At 44.6% G+C, this 21,816-nt stretch overlaps 1 protein-coding gene across 1 annotated transcript in view; it reads right to left on the reverse strand.

Moving 5' to 3' along the window:
• PTGIS (prostaglandin I2 synthase) overlaps nucleotides 1–21,436 on the reverse strand; it is a 64,009-nt gene extending 42,573 nt beyond the window's left edge. The window contains exon 1 of the mRNA XM_023184166.1: nucleotides 21,342–21,436. Coding sequence (XP_023039934.1) covers nucleotides 21,342–21,415 — 74 coding nt within the window. The 5' untranslated portion in view covers nucleotides 21,416–21,436. The remainder of the gene's footprint in view (nucleotides 1–21,341) is intronic.
• Between the last annotated feature and the right edge of the window lie 380 nt (nucleotides 21,437–21,816).

The following is a 21,816-nucleotide window of genomic DNA, read 5'->3' on the forward strand; positions in this document are numbered from 1 at the left end:
CTGTGGGTGAGGGGCCTCCCAGCACCCAACAGTGTAAGGACACAGAGTAGTCTGTGTGAGCCAACCTGGACCAGGGTTTGGGTCACCCCACACTCCCTGTCTTGCCCACAGAGAAAGGATGTGACTGGAGGGCACAATTGGGTGGCAGAAGGCAGTGAAGGCACTGGCTTCATCACCACCCCGACCACCCCTCTTAGTTCAGAAGCTGAGGTTCTTCAGGTAGCAAAAGGCCAGGCTGTAGCCTGTGGAGATGTCCCCAGAGCACATGAGTAGGTCAGCACAGGGGGTGGGCTGGGTGCATATGTGATCATCAAGGTCAGGGTCATCTGTGAAAGCAGAGGAACTCCTCTGAGAACATAAGAACAATATTTCCAGCTCACCGAGGTAGGCGGAACTCTACGATGACCCAGAGTGACCCACACCCTTGTATAATCCCCTCCACTGATTAGGGGATAGATGGTACGGTTCACTTTAAGAAAAAATTATTCTCCTTAGTGGGCCTGACCTAACAGGTGGCAGGGGGCCGGGCTTAAAAGAGACAAGGCTCTTCCTGGCAAAAGAGATTGAAAGCATGAGAGGGACTGGACATGCGGGAGAATCTCTCTACTGGTTTTGAAGATGGAAGAGGCAACGTGGCAAGGAATCCAGGTAGCCTCTAGAGCTATGAGGGGACCTTGGCTGACAGCAGGCAAGGAGACAGGGACCTCAGGACCTCAGTCCTACAACTACAGACAAATGCATTCAGCCAGATTCCTCCCGAAGACTGCCCAGTAGGAAGACAGCCCAACAAATACCTTGATTTCAGCCTTGTAAGTTGGAGTGCTGTGGGGCTATCTTGGCTCACTGCACCTCCGCCTTCCGGGTTCAAGTGATTCTCCTGCCTCAGCCTCCCATGTACTGGGATTATAGGCATGCACCAGCATGCCCTGCTAATTTTTTTTGTATATTTAGTAGAGACAGGGTTTTGCCATGTTGGCCAGGCTGATCTTGAACTCCTGAGCTCAAGTGATCCACCCGCCTCAGCCTCCCAAAATGCTGGGATTACATAACCAAAGAGCCCTGTCACCCCGCGCTGGCCTTCTGATCCACCGAACTGAGAACTAGTAAGTGGGGATTGTTTGAGGCCGCTTCTTGTATGGCACCTTGTTGTGCAGCAATGAACAATGAACGCATGCAAACCTCCAGCGTGCTTGTACCGCGCACTGTCCCCAGCCAAGCCTCCTCTCATCCTCACCCACCACCCTCTGCGGGGGGTGCTGTCAGCTCAGGAGAGCTGCAGTCAGAGTCATCAGATGAGCCTCATGGTGTTCCAGGGCTGCGGCTCACGGTGGGTCTTTTAGAGGTCCCTAGACCCAGGTTACGATCCCTGTCAGAGCCACTGGGATGCAGAGAGCTCCCAGATACACCTCTGCTAAATGAATGAATGAATGAATGAATCATCGCATCTCTTCTTCTCACTATGGATTCATTCACTCATTCACCAAACATTAACTATGAAGCAGGAACTGTCCTGGGTATCAAAGATATAGCAGGGAACAGGGCAGACAAGATCCCTGACCTCATGGGGCTTAGCTACTAATAAGGGAAGCAGACAAAACATTTAAAAAGCAAAATCACATAAGAGAGTGAGAATTGTGGAAGAAAATAAAAGAGATACAGTCCAACAGTGAAAAGAGGAGTAACCTAGTTTTAAAATGCACAAGGAATTTGAATAGGCGTTTCTCCAAAGAATATACACAAATGGCCAATAAGGCCAGACATGGTGGCTCATGCCTGTAGTCACAACATTTTGGGAGGATTGCCAAGGCAGGAGGATTGCTTGACACCAGGAGTTCAAGACCAACATAGTGAGATCCTGTCTCTACCAAAAAAAAAAAAAAAAAATTTAATTAGCTGGATGTGGTGGCACACACTTGTAGTCCTAACTACATGGAAGGCTGAGGTGGGAGGATTGCTTGAGCCCAGGACTTGGAGACTGCAGTGAGCTGTGATCACACCACTGCACTCTAGCCTGAGCAACAGAGCAAGACCCTGTCTCTTAAAAAAAAAAAAAAAAAAAAGCTGGGGGCATGGAGGCTAGGCCAGGCATGGTGGCTCATGCCTGTAATCCCAGCACTTTGGGAGACTGAGGAGAGTGGATCACCTGAGGTCAGGAGTTCGAGACCAGCCTGGCCAACATGGTGAAACCCCATCTCTACTAAAAATACAAAAATTAGCCGGGTGTGGTGGCGGGCACCTGTAATCTTAGCTACTTAGGAGGCTGAGGCAGGAGAATCACTTGAACCCGAAAGGTGGAGGGCCACTGCCCTCCAGCCTAGACAACAGAGCAAGACTTTGTCTTAAAAAAAAAAAAAAGCACATGCAAAGATTCTCAATACTATTAGTCATGGGGGAAATGCAAATCAAAACACAATGAGGTATATGAAAGGAAAATAAAATCTCGGAACCCCAGTTCACTATGCCAAAAGGAACAAATTAAGCTAAAAGCTGAGTCGTGCAAGAAACTGCCTTTCCTTTTGTTCCTAAGCAGAGAGCTACAGATAAAAGGTTCATATCTCCACAGGCAGCTACTCACCTTATCTTACATAAACTGCCCATTTACTGAGCACGAGAGATGAATGCATCATTGACTATTGCCTCACCTGCTCCCTTTCTCTTGTAACATGTGGATGACCACACCCTCCCTCTTTCCCCTCCAGCCCACTTTTCTCCCTTTAAATACTGAAACCCTCAAAGTCATCTTTGAAGAAAGGCATAGACTACAGACTGTTTCTGCGATTCTGTGGTTTTTCTTCTCCCTGGCATTGTCCTTAACCTTGGTAAAATAAACATCTAAATTGATTGAAACCCAGCTTAGATAATTTTTAGTTCACAAATTGGCAGCCATGAAGGGACTCCATGGAGGTGGGCCTGGCCTTTGACAAATCTCCCATTGGTGTTTAGTAATGGCTTGGTATCTGTCTTCATTGGTCAAACCAGTAGGACAATTTGTCAAGGGCTGGGAGCTCCCCCCTGCAGAGAATCCCGGATCTCTGAAAATTTGAGATCTACGAGAGCTAAAATTTGAGAGCTAAGTTTTATTTTGTTGTACAACTTCTTTTCTGGACTTTTACTTGCTTTCAACAAGGAAGGCAACTTTTCCTGCTTCCATGACAATGGAGAGCAGGTAACTCCTTTCTGGAGTTTCAACTTACTTCCAACAGGGAAGGCAAGTTTGAAGTTTTTTTCCTGCTTCGTAGATGCTAAAGTGCAGGCCAGGCACAGTGGCTGAAGCCTGTAATCCCAGCACTTTGGGAGGCCAAGGCAGGTGAATCACTTGAGGCCAGGAGTTCAAGACCAGCTCGGCCATCATGGCGAAACCTCGTTTCTACTAAAAATACAAAAATTAGCCAGGCGTGGTGGTGTATACCCGTAGTCCCAGCCACTCGGGAGGCTGAGGCAGGAGAATCGTTTGAACCCAGGAGGAGGAGGTTGCAGTGAGCCGAGATTGCTCGATTGCACTCCTGCCTGGGAGACAGAGCAAGACTCTGTCTCAAAAAAATAAAATAAAATAAAAAATAAAATTTAACCTGAAAGACTGGTTCAGGCCATGGTGGGAAGTGGGGGTTTGACATGACTCATTATACCCTGCAGCATTCATATCAACGCAGACCTTAAGTCTGATAAGAAACCTTTACATCTATTCGCTCTGAAGCCTGCTACCTGGAGGCTTCATCTGCATGAGAAAACTTTGACCTCTGACTATAACCCAGACATTTCTTTCTATTGATAATAACTCTTGCAACCAATTGCCAATCAGAAAGTTTTAAAATCCACCTATAACCTGGAAGCACCCCCCACATCAAGTTGTCCTGTCTTTCTGGACTGGACCAACGTATATCATCAATGTATTTGATTGATGTCTTATGTCTCCCTAAAATGTGTAAACCAAGCTGTGCCTCGACCACCTTGGGCATGTGTTCTCAGGATCTCCTGAGGCTGTGTCATAGGCCATGGTCACTCATATTTGGCTCAGAATAAATCTCCTCAAATATTTTACAGAGTTAGACTCTTGTTGTCAACAGTGTTTATGTATGTATGTGTGTGTTTATGTGTGTGTATGCATGTGTGTGTGTATGCATGTGTGTATGTATCTGTGTGTGTATATGTGTGTGTGTGTATGCATGTGTATGCATGTGTGTGTGTGTGTGTGTGTGTATGTATGCCTTTATGCTTTCTTTTTTTCTCTCCTAGGTTCTTGTTTTTTGAGAAAAAAATTTTTTCTTCCCAGTCGACTGATTCTGTTTTCTCCATTTACTTCTGCCTGTCTCTCCTTCCTCTCGCCGCCCTCTGCTGCATGAGGGACCTAAAATAATTTCTAACAGCCTGGGATTCCTTAAAGAAAACAGAGAAGGCGCCAGACTCCTTCTGGGGAGAAACTTCTGTTTTTCCTTATGGAATCCTAAGAATGTAAAAAGACAAGTTCCTCTCAGATCTTAAAATGATTGTTTTTGTATTGCGTTATCTGATTTTTCTTTCTTTCTTTTTTTTTTTTTTTTTTTAACTAAAATAGTTATTACTACAGGGTCTACTCTTGTGTATTTAAGAGAGGAAGTGGTGTCTTTGTAACAAAGTGCACTATGAAAGCATTACATGGCCTAGTCTCATGATATTGCTCTCCCTTTGGAGACCCAGGATTCAGTGTGGGTTCTGCCCAGAGCTCAGAGGTCCAGTTAAAAGACAGAGACTAAATTTAAAACTACCTATCTAAATAAAATTAGTCTCCTCATAAAATCCTACGGTAGATTCCTATAATTTTATGTGTGGTTTGTGGCTTGGCATCCATTTTTAATCTCCCTCTAACACACCCAGTCTCTCTCTCCCTCTCTCTGGCTCTCTCTGTCTCTCTCTCTCTCTTTAGAGATACACATTTCCCTCTCTGATTTTCACCCGAGTTGTTCCTTTAGTATGTAAGTTTGGTTGACAATTACCTAGGGTAATGAAACAGGTTATCACGAAATTGGAAGTCTAAGATAGATGTCCTTTTTAGACCCAGGAGTCAAACCCCTATAACTTAATAGTACCAGGACTTAAAAACGATACAGAAAGTTACATGGATGTAATAACTTCTATTTAAAATTGTTTTATATCAGCTTTCCTAGGCAAATAAAAACATAAAACAACTTAGACATATTAAGAAAAGCCAGGAGCTTTATAATAGGAGAAAAAAAGTGGTCTTATGAATTTTATCAGGTCTACTTCTGCCTAATATGTCTATGTATTTATATGTCCTGTATATAATGTCTCACTACAAAAAAATACATAAAAGAGGTCCAATTGGCTTAAAGAAAAAAAATCAAATACTTTATCAGAAAAATAGAAACTTTAAGCCCAAATGGTTTTTCAAGCTCACATGACTTAAGTAAATCTTTAACAAATAAGCGGGTTTCTAAATTATTGGTAAAATAAAATTAGAAATGGTTTCAGCATTGTCAATATACATTATTTATTGTTTATATTTATTAGTCAAAGGGTTTTATATTTATCTCTGCTAGATATAGGTGACAAAATTTGGCATGAGGATTATGAAGCTATAAATCCAGCCCAAAAGAGAATTATCGTTGCATAACTTTTTGATAAATAAGGCATTTAATATTGTTCCTTTAATGAAAACAGTTAAATCCTGAGTTATTGGCAAAAAAAACAAAAACCACACATGTATTTAACTTTAAGGTTCTTACTTAAGTAAATATCTGAAATTCACAGCTATAAAAATGATTAACAGGGAAATAACTTTAAATAATGACTATCACAGTTTTCATAAGTAATCTAGGTAAACTATTTTTAAAAATAAACTAGGTAAGCCGGGCGCGGTGGCTCAAGCCTGTAATCCCAGCACTTTGGGAGGCCGAGACGGGCGGATCACGAGGTCAGGAGATCGAGACCATCCTGGCTAACACAGTGAAACCCCGTCTCTACTAAAAAATACAAAAAACTAGCCGGGCGAGGTGGCGGGCGCCTGTAGTTCCAGCCACCCGGAAGGCTGAGGCAGGAGAATGGCATAAACCCGGGAGGCAGAGCTTGCAGTGAGCTGAGATCCGGCCACTGCACTCCAGCCTGGGCGCCAGACTCCGTCTCAAAAAATAAAAAAAAAATAAACTAGGTAAATGTAATGATATAAATGCTTATAAATAAATGTCATATAATTCAGAATCTAAAGTGATATTAAATTAAATAATAGATACCCATTAAATGTCTGGGTCTTTTCCAATTTTTCCTTAAAAAATTATAGAAAAATATTTTTCTTAAAAAAGTGTTCTTATTAAAAGGAAATAGTTTTGTCTAATTCAAAGGATGTTTATTAAACAAGATAAAAGTAAATAAGAGAGATGTAAAGAAAATTATAAAGGGGCATCTTTGGCAAGAAAGGTTAAAAGAAAAGTAATTATATATGGAAAGAATCCTGTAAAAATGTTTTGTCCTAAAATAAAATGATTGATCATTTACAAAAGAGAGATGTTTAGGATAAAACAGGAAGTATGTTGTAAATGGTTTCTGCAAATCATAATAAGGTTTATAAAAAGAGAATTTATGAAAAAAACTTTATGTGATCAAGTTGACTATAATTAAAAGGAAATTATTTATAATACTCTTTCCAGAGTTTGGGTTTTGATATTAAAAATGCACTAACACACTAAAGAATTGGTTAGAACAACATTTTCTTAAGGTGTTGCTTTACTCTTAATAAAGTTACATGAGATTTTAATTTTTTAACCCAAAAGTTCAACTTTTATTGCATCTTGCTATTTTCAGCTTTCTCTCTCCTTTGAGAAGGACTGAGAGAGTAATTCTCTCCTTCAACATTTTCTTCAGCTCATATAAATTTTTCCCCTCAGGTCCTAACTGTTGTGGCCTGATGCTAAAAATGTTTGATCATAAAGGTCTAAAGGAAATGTTTTCGCCCAATATAACATTCTGTGCTCCTGGCATTTCTTAATATGTCCAAATTGTTCTGTGTTTTGATTTGCCTAGGAAAGCTGATATAAAAATTTTTTAATGAAAGTTATTACATCCATGTAACTTTCTGTAATGTTTTTAAAGTCCTGGTACTGTTAAGTTAGCGGGCTTTGACTCCTGGGTCTAAAAAGGACACCGAGTCCTGCGAGATCTTAAACACTGACAGCAGTTAAAGCCTCATCTTCAGACCTAGGAGATGACATTCAAAATAAGCTGCATTTGTGAGACACGGAGCCAGAAATGAAAACTATTCAACCTCTCTAGGCCCAGGGACTATCATGGAAGAGGTGGGCATATGAGATTGTAAGGTCTGATTTTGAGAGATTAAATTAGTTCAGAGTTTCTCTATTAATTAAGCATTAACATCAAGGGCACACTGATGCAAGACCAGCATCTGGGCTCCTGTGTCAGATTAACAAGGTTTTCCTGAAGCATTATCCCACCCTGTAATTAAAAAATTATAAAAGTTTAGAAAATGGTTTATGGAAATTACATCTTAGGGTCAAGATGATTAAAATTTAATAGATTTGTTTATAAGATTTGAGAAACAGGATTTAATTGGCCTCATGCTGTCTTTATTAGAGCTTCTTATTTGGGAAATTAAGTCTCCTCTCTCAAAGAATAAGGTTTTTAGGCCGGGTGTGGTGTCTCATGCCTGTAATCCCAGCACTTTGGAAAGCTGAGGCAGGTGGATCACTTGAGGTCAGGAGTTCAAGACCAGCCTGGCCAACATGGGGAAACCCTGTCTCTACTAAAAACACAAAAAAAATTGGCTGGGTGTGGTGGCAGGCGCCTATAATCCCAGCTACTCGGGAGTCTGAGACACAAGAATTGCTTGAACCTGGGAGGTGGAGGTTGCAAAGAGCCAAGATTGCACCACTACACTCCAGCCTTGGTGACAGAGTGAGAGTGTCTCGAAAACAAAAAAGAATAAAGGTTTTTGCCTTTTTTCTGAAATCTCTGAGTTATACCTTTGGCTAAATGAATGACTTATTTTATAATCTGTGATCCTATTTTGTGATATCAAGTGTTTTAAACTTTCTGTATTTGACAAACTTTCCAAAATAAAACAGTAAATTCACTAATTTGACCTCATCAATTTTTCAGCATTAGTCCTCTGAAGTCCAAAAAAGACACATTCGGCTTATTTGGTAAAATAAAATCATACAGGAAGCACTGTCAAATATGAAATGGTGTTTAATCTTCTTTGGATTATATTTATATAAATTAGTTGTTTATATAAATGAGTATGTGTTCCAAAATTGTATGAGATTCCTGTGATTCTGATATGTCTTAGTATATATCCTCAGTAGTAATTATGATTATTATGTAAAACTATTGTATACCACAGAAGTAACCAAATTTCCTTGTCAATTGTATCTTTATGGCTGTTCTAAGACTTTTGTCATCCACAATTGTTTTAGTTTCATCCTTTTATAGGTGATTTATAATCAGCTGTAGAACTCTGAAGAGTACTCTTAAATACTCTTCTGACAACCCTAATTGTGCCATTGGAATAGAGAGAAAAACTTCCTGGGCTGTCACGGAGAGCTGATGTATTCATGAGGATTGTTAATCCAATCTTGAGCACAACAGGAGTTAATTGTATGAACTGAACTAACAGGAGATTGAAATAATCTTTTATGAGTTTTTGTTTAAAACATTTATTGATTCTTTTTGCTTTGTTTTACAGAGTCAAGAAAACTTTCTCTTCTTGTAAGTTGTTTATAGCTTTTAGCAATTTTATTGCTAAAAGTTTATTGCTTTTAGCAATTCAGTTAGCTGTTTATAGCTTTTAGCAATTCAGTAAAGTATACTCTCATGAGGAAAATTTAAAATAGAATTTCTTTCTCTTTACCTATTTTTCCAAAACTTGGAAACTATTTGTGAGTATTCTTAATTTATGGCAATGTAGTTATTTCTGTAAGTTCAATAAGTATCTTTTTCTTTTATAACAGGGCATAATTGAAGACACTGTTAATTTTACCAAGGCTTTAACTGGAATGACATGTTTTCAGACTTCTTTGAGAAAATGAGGCTGAACTATAGAGCTAATAAAAACCCCTTGGAAAAACTGGCTTCATATACCCTGTCATTTACAGGGTCCTGACCTGTGGAAAGCAAAGAACGTCACTTTCTGAATTCACTCAATTCATACAGGTATCTGTAGGCACAGATAAATCCTTGGCTGGGTGTGAGGCTTTTAAAAAGGTCTAATCTTAGATTCCTTACAGAGAAGCTTCCAGCAAAGCCAACTTTAAAAAGAGAGAGCCCATATGGCAAATGATTAGTCTTGCTTCACTTTATGCAAATAATCAAGCCAAGTGTAAGAGAACTAAAATTTATTTTACAAATAAATTGGTCCTACTGTGATTTTGTCTTTAATGAAATTGGGGAATTGGAGAGAGAAAAGTCATGTTTCAAAATTAACTATAGTACACCTGTTATTAGATTCTAGCCTTGTCTAATGTTTTTCAATTTTTATTATTTTCTACAATTTGGACTGAATTCTAAAACTTCTCCTGGCTACAGTTCTCCAAAATAATGTTTTCAATGTTTTCCCTTCTTTCTTTTTTTTCCCCCTCATTTTTTCTGATGTGAAATCACTGAAAGTTAAGCTGTGCTTTTCTTAAAGCCCTATAAGCTGAACTTAAACTTTGGAAGAAAATCAAAGCAATCTCTTTATATGCATAAATAATTTTCATACCTGCCTACTGATATATGGACTTGAGAGTAATATGGCCTCTATCAGTTTTCCAGGCTTGTTCTTTCTTTTTTGTTTATCTGCTTATTTCCTCCTTTTTTCCTGTTTTCTTTCTCTCTTCCTTCCCCTATATTTTCTTTGTGCAATGTGAGACTTCACAACCTACTAAAAATGAACTTTCCTAACAATGTGGGACCTATTTGTCTAGAAATAAACCATCCTAGACATGAGAGATCGGACAAAAACTAACACCAGACACTCATTTTCTTCTAAAATGCTTTCTCCAAAAGATCTTAAATAGAAAATGGGGGCAGGCATACATGGTGGTTCATGCCTGTAATCCCAGCACTTTGGGAGGCTGAGACAGGAGGATCACTTGAGCCCAAGAGTTCAAGACCAGCCTGGGAAACAGAGTGAGACCCTATCTCTCCTTAAAATTTTCATACCTGCCTACTGATATATGGTAGCCCGGCATGGTAACACATGCCTGTAGTCCCAGCTACTAGGGAGGCTGAGGCAGGAGGATCTCTTGAGTCTGGAAGGTTGAGGCTGCAGAGCAAAAACCTTGTACAAAGAAAGAAAAGAAAAAAAAAGAAGAAAAGAAAAGAAAACCAGGGAGAAAGGAAAAAAAAAACTCAGGACACCAATTCATTCTGCCATAAGGAAAAAATTAAGCTGAAAGCTGAGTCATGCAAGAAGCTGCCTTTCCTTTTGTTCCTAAGCAGATAGCTACAGATAAAAGGTTCAATATCTCCATAGGCAGCTACTCTATCCTCACCTTATTTTATGTAAAGTGCCAATTTACTGTGCATGAGACGAATACAGCATTGACTATGACCCTACCCGCTCCTTTTCTCTTGTGACATGTGGATTACCATACCCTCCCTCTTTCTCTTACAGCCCACCTTTCCCTCTTTAAATATTGAAACCCTCAAAGTTGTCTTTGGAGAAAGGCACAGACCTCTCTTCTGGGCATGTCCTTAACCTTGGAAAAACAAACATCTAATTGATTAAGACCTGTCTCAGACACTTTTTCATTCACAGGTACCACTTCACCCACCAGGATGGCCATAATAAAAATAAAAATTTTAAGAAAGGAAAATAAGGCTGAGCATGGTGGCTCATGCCTATAATCCCAACACTCTGGGAGGCCAAAGTGGGAGGATCGCTTTAGCCTAGGAGTTCAAGACCAGCCTGGGCAACATGGTGAGACCCTGTCTCTATAAAAAATACAAAAATTAGCCAGGTGTGGTGGTGTGCACCTGTAGTCCCAGCTACTCAGGAGGCTGAGGTTGGGGGATCGCTTGAGCCTGGGAGATGGAGGCTATAATGAGCTGTGATTGCACCACTCGACTACAACCTAAGCAAGAGAAAGAGACCCTGTCCCCACCACCAAAAAAAGGAAGAAAATAAGTGTTAGCAAGGATGTGGAGAAATGAGAACCCTCATACATTGCTGGTGGGAATGTAAAATTGTGCAGCTGCTTTGGAACGCAATCTGCCAGTTCCTCCAAACATCAAGCATAGACTTACTACAAAACCCAGCAATATACCCCAAAGAATTAAAAACGTTTGATCCTATATAAATGTACACACTATTATTTGTAAGCAGTGTCAGGGGCGTTCAAACCAGAGCAACTCCATGTTGAATAGGAGCTGGGTAAAATGAGGCTGTGACCTGCTGGGCTGCAATCCCAGAAAGAAGTTATGCATTCTTTTTTTTTTTTCTGAGATGGAGTTTCGCTCTTATTGCCCAGGCTGGAGTGCAATGGCACGGTCTCAGCTCACTGCAACCTCTGCCTCCCACGTTCAAGTGATTCTCTTGCCCCAGCCTCCCAAGTAGCTGGGATTATAGGCATGAGCCACCATGCCCAGCAAGTTTTGTATTTTTGGTATAGACAGGATTTCATCATGTTGGTCAGGCTGGTCTCGAACTCCTGATCTCAGGTGATCCACCAGCCTCCACTTCACCAAGTACTGGGATTACAGGCGTGAACCACCAAGCTCAGCCAGGGAACTAGGCATTCTTAATCACAGGATGTTAACGATTAAGGGAACAGGTTAATAATGCTTACCCCACAGACCCAAGACTTAACAGATCCAGGACTTAACAGACCCAGGAAATGTTCTGATGTCCCGGGTCTTTTATGAACAAAAGCCTTCTTAGTTTAAGAATACGTTTTGCTTTAAAGATAATAATATAGATTCTTATGGAAGACCGTAGGTAACAATCCTTTGTCACCAGCGCTTGTGGTAGAGCACATCTCTCTCATGATTTTTATCTTCTATATAAACAAGAAGAATTGTACCTAAGGCAGACACATTCCTCCTCTTGCCTTCGGGAACGCCCTGGTCTGTCTATGGTGTGGCCACTCTTTCGTTCCTTTACCTTCTTAATAAACTTGCTTTCACGTTACTCTGTGGACTCACTCTAAATTATCTCTTGCATGGGATCCAAGAACCCTCTCTTGGGGTCTGGATCAGGACCGCTTTCGGGTGACAGCAGCATTATTCATAATAGCTGAAAAGTGAAAACAACCCAAGTGTTCACCGAGTGACGAATGGATAAACAGAATGTGGTGTATCAATGCCATGGAACGTTACTCAGCCACAAAAAGGAACGAAGTACGGATTCATGCTGCGATGTGGGCGAACCTTAAAAACATTAAGCCCAGTGAAAGAAGCCAGACACGAAAGGCCACATATTGGATTAATCCATTTATATGAACTGTCCAGAATTGAGAAATCAATAGAGACAGAAAATAGATTAGCAGTTGCCCGGGACTGGAGGAGGGAGAAATGGGGAGTGACTGCTAATGGGTACATGGTTTCTTTTAGGGGTGATGAAGATATTCTAGAATTAGATGAGAGTGATGATTGCACAACCCGGTGGATATACTAGAAACCATTTAATTATATACTTTTTTTTTTTTTTTTTTTTAGATGGGGTCTCGGTCTGTCACCGAGGCTGGAGTGCAATGGCACGATCTTGGCTCACTGCAACCTTCACCTCCCAGGTTCAAGCAATTCTCTGCCTCAGCCTCCTGAGTAGCTGGGATTACAGGTGCCCACCACCAAGCCTGGCTAATTTTTTTATTTTTAGTAGAGACGGGAGGGATTTCACCATCTTGGCCAGGCTGGTCTTGAACTCCTGACCTCATGATCCACCCACGATCTCAGCCTCCCAAAGTACTGGCATTACAGGTGTGAGCCACTGCACCCGGCCGAATTATACACTTCAAAAGGGTAGCTGGAGTGCAGTGGCATGATCAGAGTTCACTATAACCTCAAACGTCTGGACTCACGCAATCCTCCAGCCTCAGCCTCCCGAGTAGCTGGCACTATAGGCACATGCCATCACACCTGACTTTTTTTTTTCTATTGTTTATAAAGACAGGGTCTTGATGTGTTGCCTATGTTGATCTTGGGCTCAAGCACTCCCTGCTTGCCCTCCCATAGTGCTGGGATTACAGGCATGAGCCATTATGCCCAGTACAAAAGGGTGAACTTAATAGGATATGAATTACATTCCATTAAAGAAAAAAGAAAGCAGGGTGGTGTGAGACAGTGAGGGGGGCCAGTTTACAGAAGGTGGTCAAGGAGGGCCTCTCAGGAGATGCTATGTGAGCAAAGACCAGAAGGATGTAAAAGGAGTGCTCTGGGAGGGGCAGGGAGGACAGTGTTATAGGCAGAGGCAACAGCAAGTGCAAAGGCACTGGGGTGGGAGCATGCTCACTGAGGTTTTCAAGACAGCAGGAGCCAGCACGGCTGGAGTGGAGAATGTGGAGGCGAGAGGTAGGCAGTGATGCCGGAGATGACCTTGGGGACCACGAGGGCCAAGGCCAAGGTGAGAATCTGGCTCCTCTGCCACGTGGGACAGGGATCCACTGGAGGGTTTGAAGCAGGAGCCAGTAAGTGATGTGACCACACCTTTAAAGGGTCATACCAGAGAAAGACAAGAGGAAGGAAGGACATGTGTCAGGGAACTACTGTGACCCCCCAGGACAGCAACATGGTGGAAGCAACGGCTATGGTCCCTGGGGAGCCAGACCTGACATCTGAGTCTCCCACTTTCAGCACAGGTGCTTTTGTTCCACACCCAGCAGTTCAGGGAAGCAGCCACTTCTCTTCCTCCTTTCCCCTTCCCTCTCTACCTCCTTCTGCCCCGTCTCCTGCTCCCACTTTCCTTCTACCTGGCTGCCCCCAGTATAACCCAAAGGGTGGGACAGGTGGTGGACAGGAACAAATGGCCAGATTTGAGGGCCAAGGCTGGGAAAGATGGGAGCAGCACCAAAGACGAAATGTGAGGGCCTAGGAAGTGCCTCTCCCAACCATTCCCTCCCCTCCTCAGCCATCCCGGCTTCTCTAGTCAAAGAGGAGACTTGCAAATTTGGGCTCTATGAGTCTAAGGAGGTACAGGGCCTTTCCTTGCCCCATTTTCTTGTGAGCCCCTGAGCTAAGGCCACTTCTCCCGAAGCCTCCACGTGTCACGCTGCCCGAGTAGCCTTGGAATAACTGGCTCATGCCAGCCCCCTTCCAGCCCAGGTCAGAGCCTGGCAACCTGGACTCAGGAGCAGTCATTTTTCCATAAGAGGCAGGAGGGCATGGTCATGATGAGCCCGAACTTTAGCACCATACTTCCTGGCTTCAAATCCCAGCCACGCTTCTTGCTGGCTGTGTGACTTAGCTTCTCCATGCCTCTCTTTCCTCATCTATAAAATGGGAGCAACAATGCTACTGACAGCATCAGGCTGTGCCAAGAATGAGGGGAGTTACAGAGCACCTGGCACCTGGTAGCTGCAGGGCAGCTGAGAAGCAGGAGCAGTAAGATTCCTGGGTACCATTTACCTAGTGCCAACTACACATCAGGTGCTATACTTGGCATTTTCCAAACAGTTCCTTGCTTGGAAATAATGGCTAACATTTAATGAACCCTGATGGTGTGAGAGACACCACACTGAGGACTATCCCAGTGACTCAGTGAATCCTCTCCTAACCTTATGAGGAAGCAATTATTACTGCCAGGCCCATTTTACAGAGGAGGAAACTGAGGTGCAGAGGGCTAAGTCACCTGCCAGAGGGCCCACCATAGAGGACTTGGGTTTCTAATCCAGGCAGGTCTGGCTGCAGTGCCCCCCGTCTTGATACTCCCCTGGCCCCCAGTCACCCTAAGTGGGCATTTTGCAGAGAGATTTCAGAGACCTACTCAAATGCAGGCCCTGAAATTTTCTCCTAAATCATCTTTGCAGGTGGGAGCGGGCTTCCTTTCCCTGCCTTTCTCCTGGCTGCGGCCGGAGCTCCCCAGCGAGCCAGGTGTTATTCCTGGCAGCTTTCCTCTTTCCCCAGAAAAGTCCCAAGGAGGCGTGGACAAAGGCAGGAAGCCCGGAGCCCAGGCGCCTGACCCCTGATGCTGGCTCTTCCAGCCTCGGGCCCTCAATCCAACTCAGGCTGTGGCCACATTCCAGGGTGACTCAGCCTGTGGCCAGCAGGGGCGAAGGAGGCTGTTTTGGGGCCTGTGGGCTCTAGCCTCACCCACAGACACTTTCACTTTTTTAAAAAGGCACTGCCAGGCCCTGGCTGGCAGGGCGGTGGGCCCTGACCTTTCCGTCCCCGGCTCCTGCCCACACAGCCGGTTTCCTGCCCACCCTGGGTCAGATCCCAAGGCATCTTTTCTGACTCCACACTGGAGCCCCATCATGTGGGTTCCTCAAAAAACTGCCCATTCCTCACTCACTGACCCCACGGCCACCCCTACCGCCTGCCCTGGATCTGTCTCCCACGTGACCCTTTGTGAATCACGGACAGGAGTCAAGGATGGGATGTCACCCCCCTCCGTGCTCCCTGAGGCATCGCATCTTCACTAGATGGAAGAGCCATGAAGGGAGGACGTGTTGTTTACTCCAGCACTCAGAACAGTGCCTGGTCTGAATGAATCATGTAGGCAGTCAGTGTTCAATGGGCAGCACCTGCCTCCCAGAGTTGCTGAGAGGGTTAAGAGAGCCAATGCAGGTTAAGCGCCTGACACAGAGTCCATCTTCTAGATTGTCCAGAGCAGAGGCTGGCATGGTTCATCTGCGCAATGTTGGGTAGACTGCCCAACCTCTCTGTTCAATCATTTCAACTTAATTCAGGGCCTTAAGCTCTGGGAGGATTTGATGGGGAACAAAAGGGTTGCTCCAGCTCAGCTGTTAAACAAAATTCTGTTTAACTCGCTTAACCCATTCTTCCCCCAGGGCTCACCCACAGGCCTCCAGGGTTTTCAGTCTGCCATTAACACGGTTTCCCAGATGCTCTTCCATACCTGCCCTGCACTGCTACCACTGTGCAGAAAAAGCACATGGCCTAGCCCGAGTTTTTATTTTCTAGCTTTTGAAATAGATACAGATTCTCAGAATTATTTCTCAGCATAGGAAACAACAGCAGAGGAAGTAAAGTGGTAACTAGAGTAGCTGCATGTTGGAGAGGCAACAGGGAGTAGTGGGGACTGTGGCAAGGTTTAGAGAGGGTGCTACCACTGAGTCCCAGGAAAGTATTGCTAGATCTTCCCATTTTTCACAAGAAGTTGGAAATCTAGATTTTTGTGTATGGAATCCCCCCATTTTCTCCTCTTGTCCCACACAGCACAAACCCAGCCCATCCAGGGCTGAATCCAGTCATGGACCACCTCTGGTCAGTGTATGTTAGAATGAGACAGATTTATTTGTGCCTATAAATTCTGCATCTTGCAAGGGCCCAGACCAGCCACTGGGCCACAGGGACCCTCACTTGATGCCACTAAGCCTTCTGGACCCCCAGAAAAGGAGCCTCCCAACCAAGAGATCCCTCTCAATGCTCCCCGTGGTGGTCACACAAGCCCAAAGAAAGAGATGCAGTAGCCTGGTGACATGGCTGGGGCTTGAGAGACCACCTCCATGAGCCACCTCAAAGTACAGATAAACTGAGGCCTGGGAAGCAAGAAGAATGCTTCTGATACTCACAAAGCAAATCAATTAGCCTCAATGGACCCACAAGCCATACTCCTCACTCTCAGCTTACCACCCTCATGTTCACTGAATGGGGCTTGAAAATTCTCGCTGTAATTGCAGAAATTTGAATTTAAACTGGGAACTAGATGATATTAAGAATTATCTTTTTATATTCTCAGGCAAGAAAATAGAATTGTAGTTGTCATTTTTTATGCATTCTGAAATATTCAAGGGTGGAATATCATGACATCTAATTTTTATTATTATTATTATTATTTTTGAGATGGAGTCTTGCTCTGCTGCCCAGGCTGGAGTACAGTGGCACGATCTCGGCTCACTGCAAGCTCTGCCTCCTGGGTTCACGTCATTCTCCCACCTCAGCCTCCCGAGTAGCTGGGACTATAGGCTCCTGCCACCGCACCCGGCTGATTTTTTGTATTTTTAGTAGAGATGGGATTTCACCGTGTTAGCCAGGATGGTCTTGATCTCCTGACCTCATGATTGGCCCGCCTTGGCCTCCCAAAGCACTGGAATTACAGGCCTGAGCCACCGCGCCTGGCCTGCATCTAATATTTTTTAAACAATGTTAATGACTGTCAAATCAAGGTATCGGTACACGGGGGTTCTTACCGTATTCTTTTTCTTTTTCTGTATAGTTGAAATGTTTCCTAATTTAAAAGTTTTAAATTAAATTCTAGAGGTAAAGATGGAGTTGCTCACTCCCAGAAGCAGTGGTTTCTTGCTGGGATGAGCATGAATGTTGGAGGGGCCTAGATGTGGAATACAATTTTTGTATGACCTTGGGAAAGTCACTTCATCTTTTTAAACCTCAGCTGTATGATAAAGGTGGTGGAAATTACCTCAAGCCTTGGTCAGAATAAAGAAATGAGACAAGGGAGCTGCAGAGCCTTGCTTATTTCAACCCAAACTGGATCACCATTCACAAGGCATCAGGGTCACCCACTTGTTCCACTTGTTTGTCCTTCTTTAAGAATCTTTTGCTTGTAGTTGCATCTCTTAGTATCTTAAGGTCACACAGTTCTAAGACTTTTAAGTGTTCAGATTACCAGTATAAAGTATGGGAAGAATGAGAATTCATTCTTCCTGTGAATTAAAAATTCTTGCAAAGCCAGGCGCGATGGCTCACACCTGTAATTCTAGCACTTTGGGAGGCTGCGGTGGGAGGATCACTTGAGCTGAATTTGAGACCATCCCGGACAACATAGCAAGACACCATCTCTACAAAATATTAAAAATTAACTGGGCATGATGGCACACACCTGTAGTCCCAGCTACTGAGGAGGCTAAGATGAGAGGATCACCTGAGCCCAGGAGTTCAAGGCTCCAGTAAGCTATAATTGTACACTGCACTCCAGCCTGGGCGACAGTGTGAGATCTTATCTCTAAAAATAAAAGCTAAAAATTCTTATAGCCCAGAGTTTTAATCCAGACAGATCTTGAGCAAGTTGCTTAGCCTTTCTGAGCCTGTTTCCTCCTCTGTAAAATGGAGATAACCAGAGTGTCCCTAGCAAAGCTGGAAGGAGAAAGTGAGATTAGGGATCTAAACTGGGGTCCCCAGGGTCCATGCACCTACCCTCAAGCTGCCAGTGACCCTCATTCCCACACTTCTCCCCACTACCCACTCTTGACCCTTCCAAGGTGCCCACAGATATAAAAATCAAAGGCTCAGCAGGGCACAGTGGCTCATGCCTGTAATCCCAGCACCTTGGGAGGCCAAGGCGGGCTGATCACCTGAGGTCAGGAGTTCAAGACCAGCCTGGCTAACATGGCAAAACCCCGTTTCTACTAAAAATACAAAAAAAAATTAGCCGGGCATGGTGGCATGTGCCTGTAATCCCAGCTACTCAGGAGGCGGAGGCAGGAGAATCACTTGAACCCAGTAGGCAGAAGTTGCAGTGGGCTGAGATCACACCATTGCACTCCAGGTTGGGCGACAAGAGCAAAACTCCATCTCAAAAATAAATAAATAAATAAATAAATAAATAAATAATAAAAATTTTAAAAAACCAAAGGCTCATCCCCAAAGATAAATTTGCTCTTCAGATTGATAGTTAGCAAGAACTAGCCAAAATAATTTAAACTGGCATTTCTTCTAACCCAGCAACTCCACTGTTAGCTACTATGATCATCATCTCCATTTTAAAGATTGGGAAACGGAGGCAGAGAACAGTTACTCAACTTGACCACATTTCCACAGGCTGAGAATTTTCATAGGTCAGGAATGCCGGGCTGGACACGGTGTAGCTCACGCCTGTAATCCCAGCACTTTGGGAGGCTGAGGCAGGTGAATCACTTGAGGTCAGGAGTTCAAGACCAACCTGGCCAACATGGCAAAACCCATCTCTCTACTAATAATACGAAATTAGCCAGGCATGGTGATGTGCTGTTATCCCAGAGTAGCTGGGATTACAGTAGCTGTAATCCCAGCTACTCCAGAGGCCGAGGCAGGAGGATCGATTGAGCTTAGGAAGCAGAAGTTGCAGTGAGTGGAGGTCATACCACTGTACTCCAGCCTGAGTGAGAACACAGCACATTGAAGTAGTAGAAACACTGGAAAAAACCTAAGGTCCATCAAAGGGACAAAAGAAGGCCAGACACAGTGGCTCACGCCTGTAATCCCACAACTTTGGGAGAGCCGAGGCAGGCGGATCACCTGAGGTCAGGAGTTCGAGACCAGCCTGGCCAACATGGAGAAACCCTGTCTCTACTAAAAATACAAAAATTAGCTGGGCATGGTGGCACATGCCTGTAATCCCAGCTACTGGGGAGGCTGAGGCAGGAGAATCGCTTGAACCTGGGAGGCGGAGGTTGCAGTGAGCCGAGATTATGCCACTGCACTCCAGCCTGGGCAACAAGAGCAAAGCTCCATCTCAGAAGAAAAAAAGAGCCCACAACTTATTCACATGATGGAAGACATTCTCACAGAGAGAATCAAAAGAATGGATTCAATCTCCATGTAGCAAAAAGATCTGCTTGTAGCAAAAAGAACAGATGTCAAAACTAAAATCTGGAGTGAAAAGAGCAAGCATCATAATGTCTGAAAACATTTCTATACAGTGTATTGTGTATTGAGAAAGCCTGACAATTAGGAAAAATAATTCATTTCTTCACGGAGACATTTATTCACTGTCTTTTTCTTTTCTTTTTTTAAGGCAAATGATTGACTACATAGTTGTTAAGATGTCTGGAGGTTGAAGAAAAATACAGCGAGCTTATTGTTTGAATATTTAACTAACATATTGTTTAAAAATCAAAAAGTTCCCAAGGTTTCCGGAATTTCCAGACACGAATGTAAACTAACTCTCTCTTACGTGGCTCTGTATTAGCTACAAGCTCATGTCTGTGTATGTAAGAGTAATTTTTAAAACATCCGGGAGACTGAGGAGGTATGAAGACTAAAGTCAATGTGATAACTTGGGGCCAGATCCTGGAACAAAAGAGGACGGTAATGGGAAAGGTGATAAATCTCATAAAGTTTGAAGTTTAATTAAGAGTAATGGACCAGTGTTGGTTTTTAGTTGCGACAAATGTCCCATAACAATGTAAGATGTTAACAATAGAGCAAACCGAGTGAGAGAAATACAGGAACTTTTTGCACGATCTTTGCAACTTTCTGTAAATCCCAAACTAGTCTAAAAGAAAAAGTATATATTTTTTAAATATGGAAGGTTCTACCCAGACTGAGCAACAGGAGAGGCCCAGAGAGGGAGAGAGGACTGGACTTCAGGGGCTGGGGGAGGTTAAGGGGCTTTGGTCTTATCTATAACAGGATAAATATCTGTTTTAAGTCAAATATATTCAGCTATACCTTGTGCAATTCAAGTTAATTTAAAAAATATTTTATAAAAAGGAGAACTACAGCTATCTCCTTGATTCAAGGCTGTCTTTACTTTTTTTCCTAAATCACAGATGCTCAATGGAGCTGGGAAACCTTTGGGACCAGGAGGCTGTGACATCTGGCCCTGGCTCCATTCTGTCCAGGCTGTGGGACCTCAGGGGAAGGCAGAGCCCTTCACAGGCCTCAGTTTCTCCCTGGCAAATGAAATTACTAAGCCCACCGACCCCCCTCTTCCAGACAGGGAATACGGGGAGGGTGATTCCAGGGCATGATCAGGACATCCCCCAGGGCCCTGCACTCCGCTGGCTCAACACTCCCATCTGTGTAATGGGTTGAGGAGCGAGGCCAACCCTACTGGACTGCGGAAAGCAAGGCAGGATTTGACAGCGCGTGGGTGGGTGCTGGGTGCAGGCGGAGGCTGAAGAGTGGAGAGTGCTTCTTCCACCCGGGCCACGCCGAGGCTGTCCCCGCACTGCTCCCCGCCCACAAACCCTAGGTCCTCACCTGAAATCCCCTCCCAGGTCCCTGCCGTCGCGCTGAGGGCCAGACCCGGACTTGTCGAAGTGGGTGATTCGCCCCGGGGGACCTACCGACCCCGGACCTTCCCAACTTACACCTTCTTGGCAGGGGCCGCACTGCCTGGCCCCCTCCCCCGGGTGCGGGGCCCCGGGACTCCCACCTCCAAGGGTCTCGCCCTGCCCGGGATCCTGGAGTGGGACTCGGGCCGGGCTGGCGGCGGGCTCCGAGACCCCTGGGCTGCAGCCCGGGCGGGAGCCGCCCCCTTTGTCTGGCGGGGCCGAGCGGAGCAGGACACTCACCGCGTGCGGCGGCGGCTCAGTAGCAGCAGCAACAACAGAGCGGCCAGGAGGCCGAGCAGCGCAGCCCAAGTCATCGCGGGGCTGGCAGGGCTGGCAGGCCTGGCGGGGCTGGCGGGGCGGGCGGGGCTGGCGGGGCTGGCGGTCTGGCCCACTCCCAGGTAAAGTTCCCCGCCCCCACCCGCCACGCCCCTCCCACTCCGCCCACCCCGGCCCGCTTTGGGGCGGGATGGTGGGGCGGGATGGCTGGGCGGGAGGATGGGGCCCTCCGAGGTCCGCAGGGGTCGGCCCAGGGCGCTCTGGGAGAACCCCTCTCCCCGCAACTCAGGCCGGGATGGAAAATGTGGGAGGGAGGGAAGGGGAAAAGGAGGAGGAGGGGGGCGGAGGCGATGTGGTGGGCTGGGGAGTGACCAAGGGGAAAGGAGATTGATGGAGGACGGAGGGGGATGTGGCGGACTGGGGGGTGATGGAAGGGAGG

The sequence above is a fragment of the Piliocolobus tephrosceles genome, chromosome 20 (genome assembly GCF_002776525.5).
Source record: "Piliocolobus tephrosceles isolate RC106 chromosome 20, ASM277652v3, whole genome shotgun sequence".
Classification (NCBI taxonomy): domain Eukaryota; kingdom Metazoa; phylum Chordata; class Mammalia; order Primates; family Cercopithecidae; genus Piliocolobus; species Piliocolobus tephrosceles.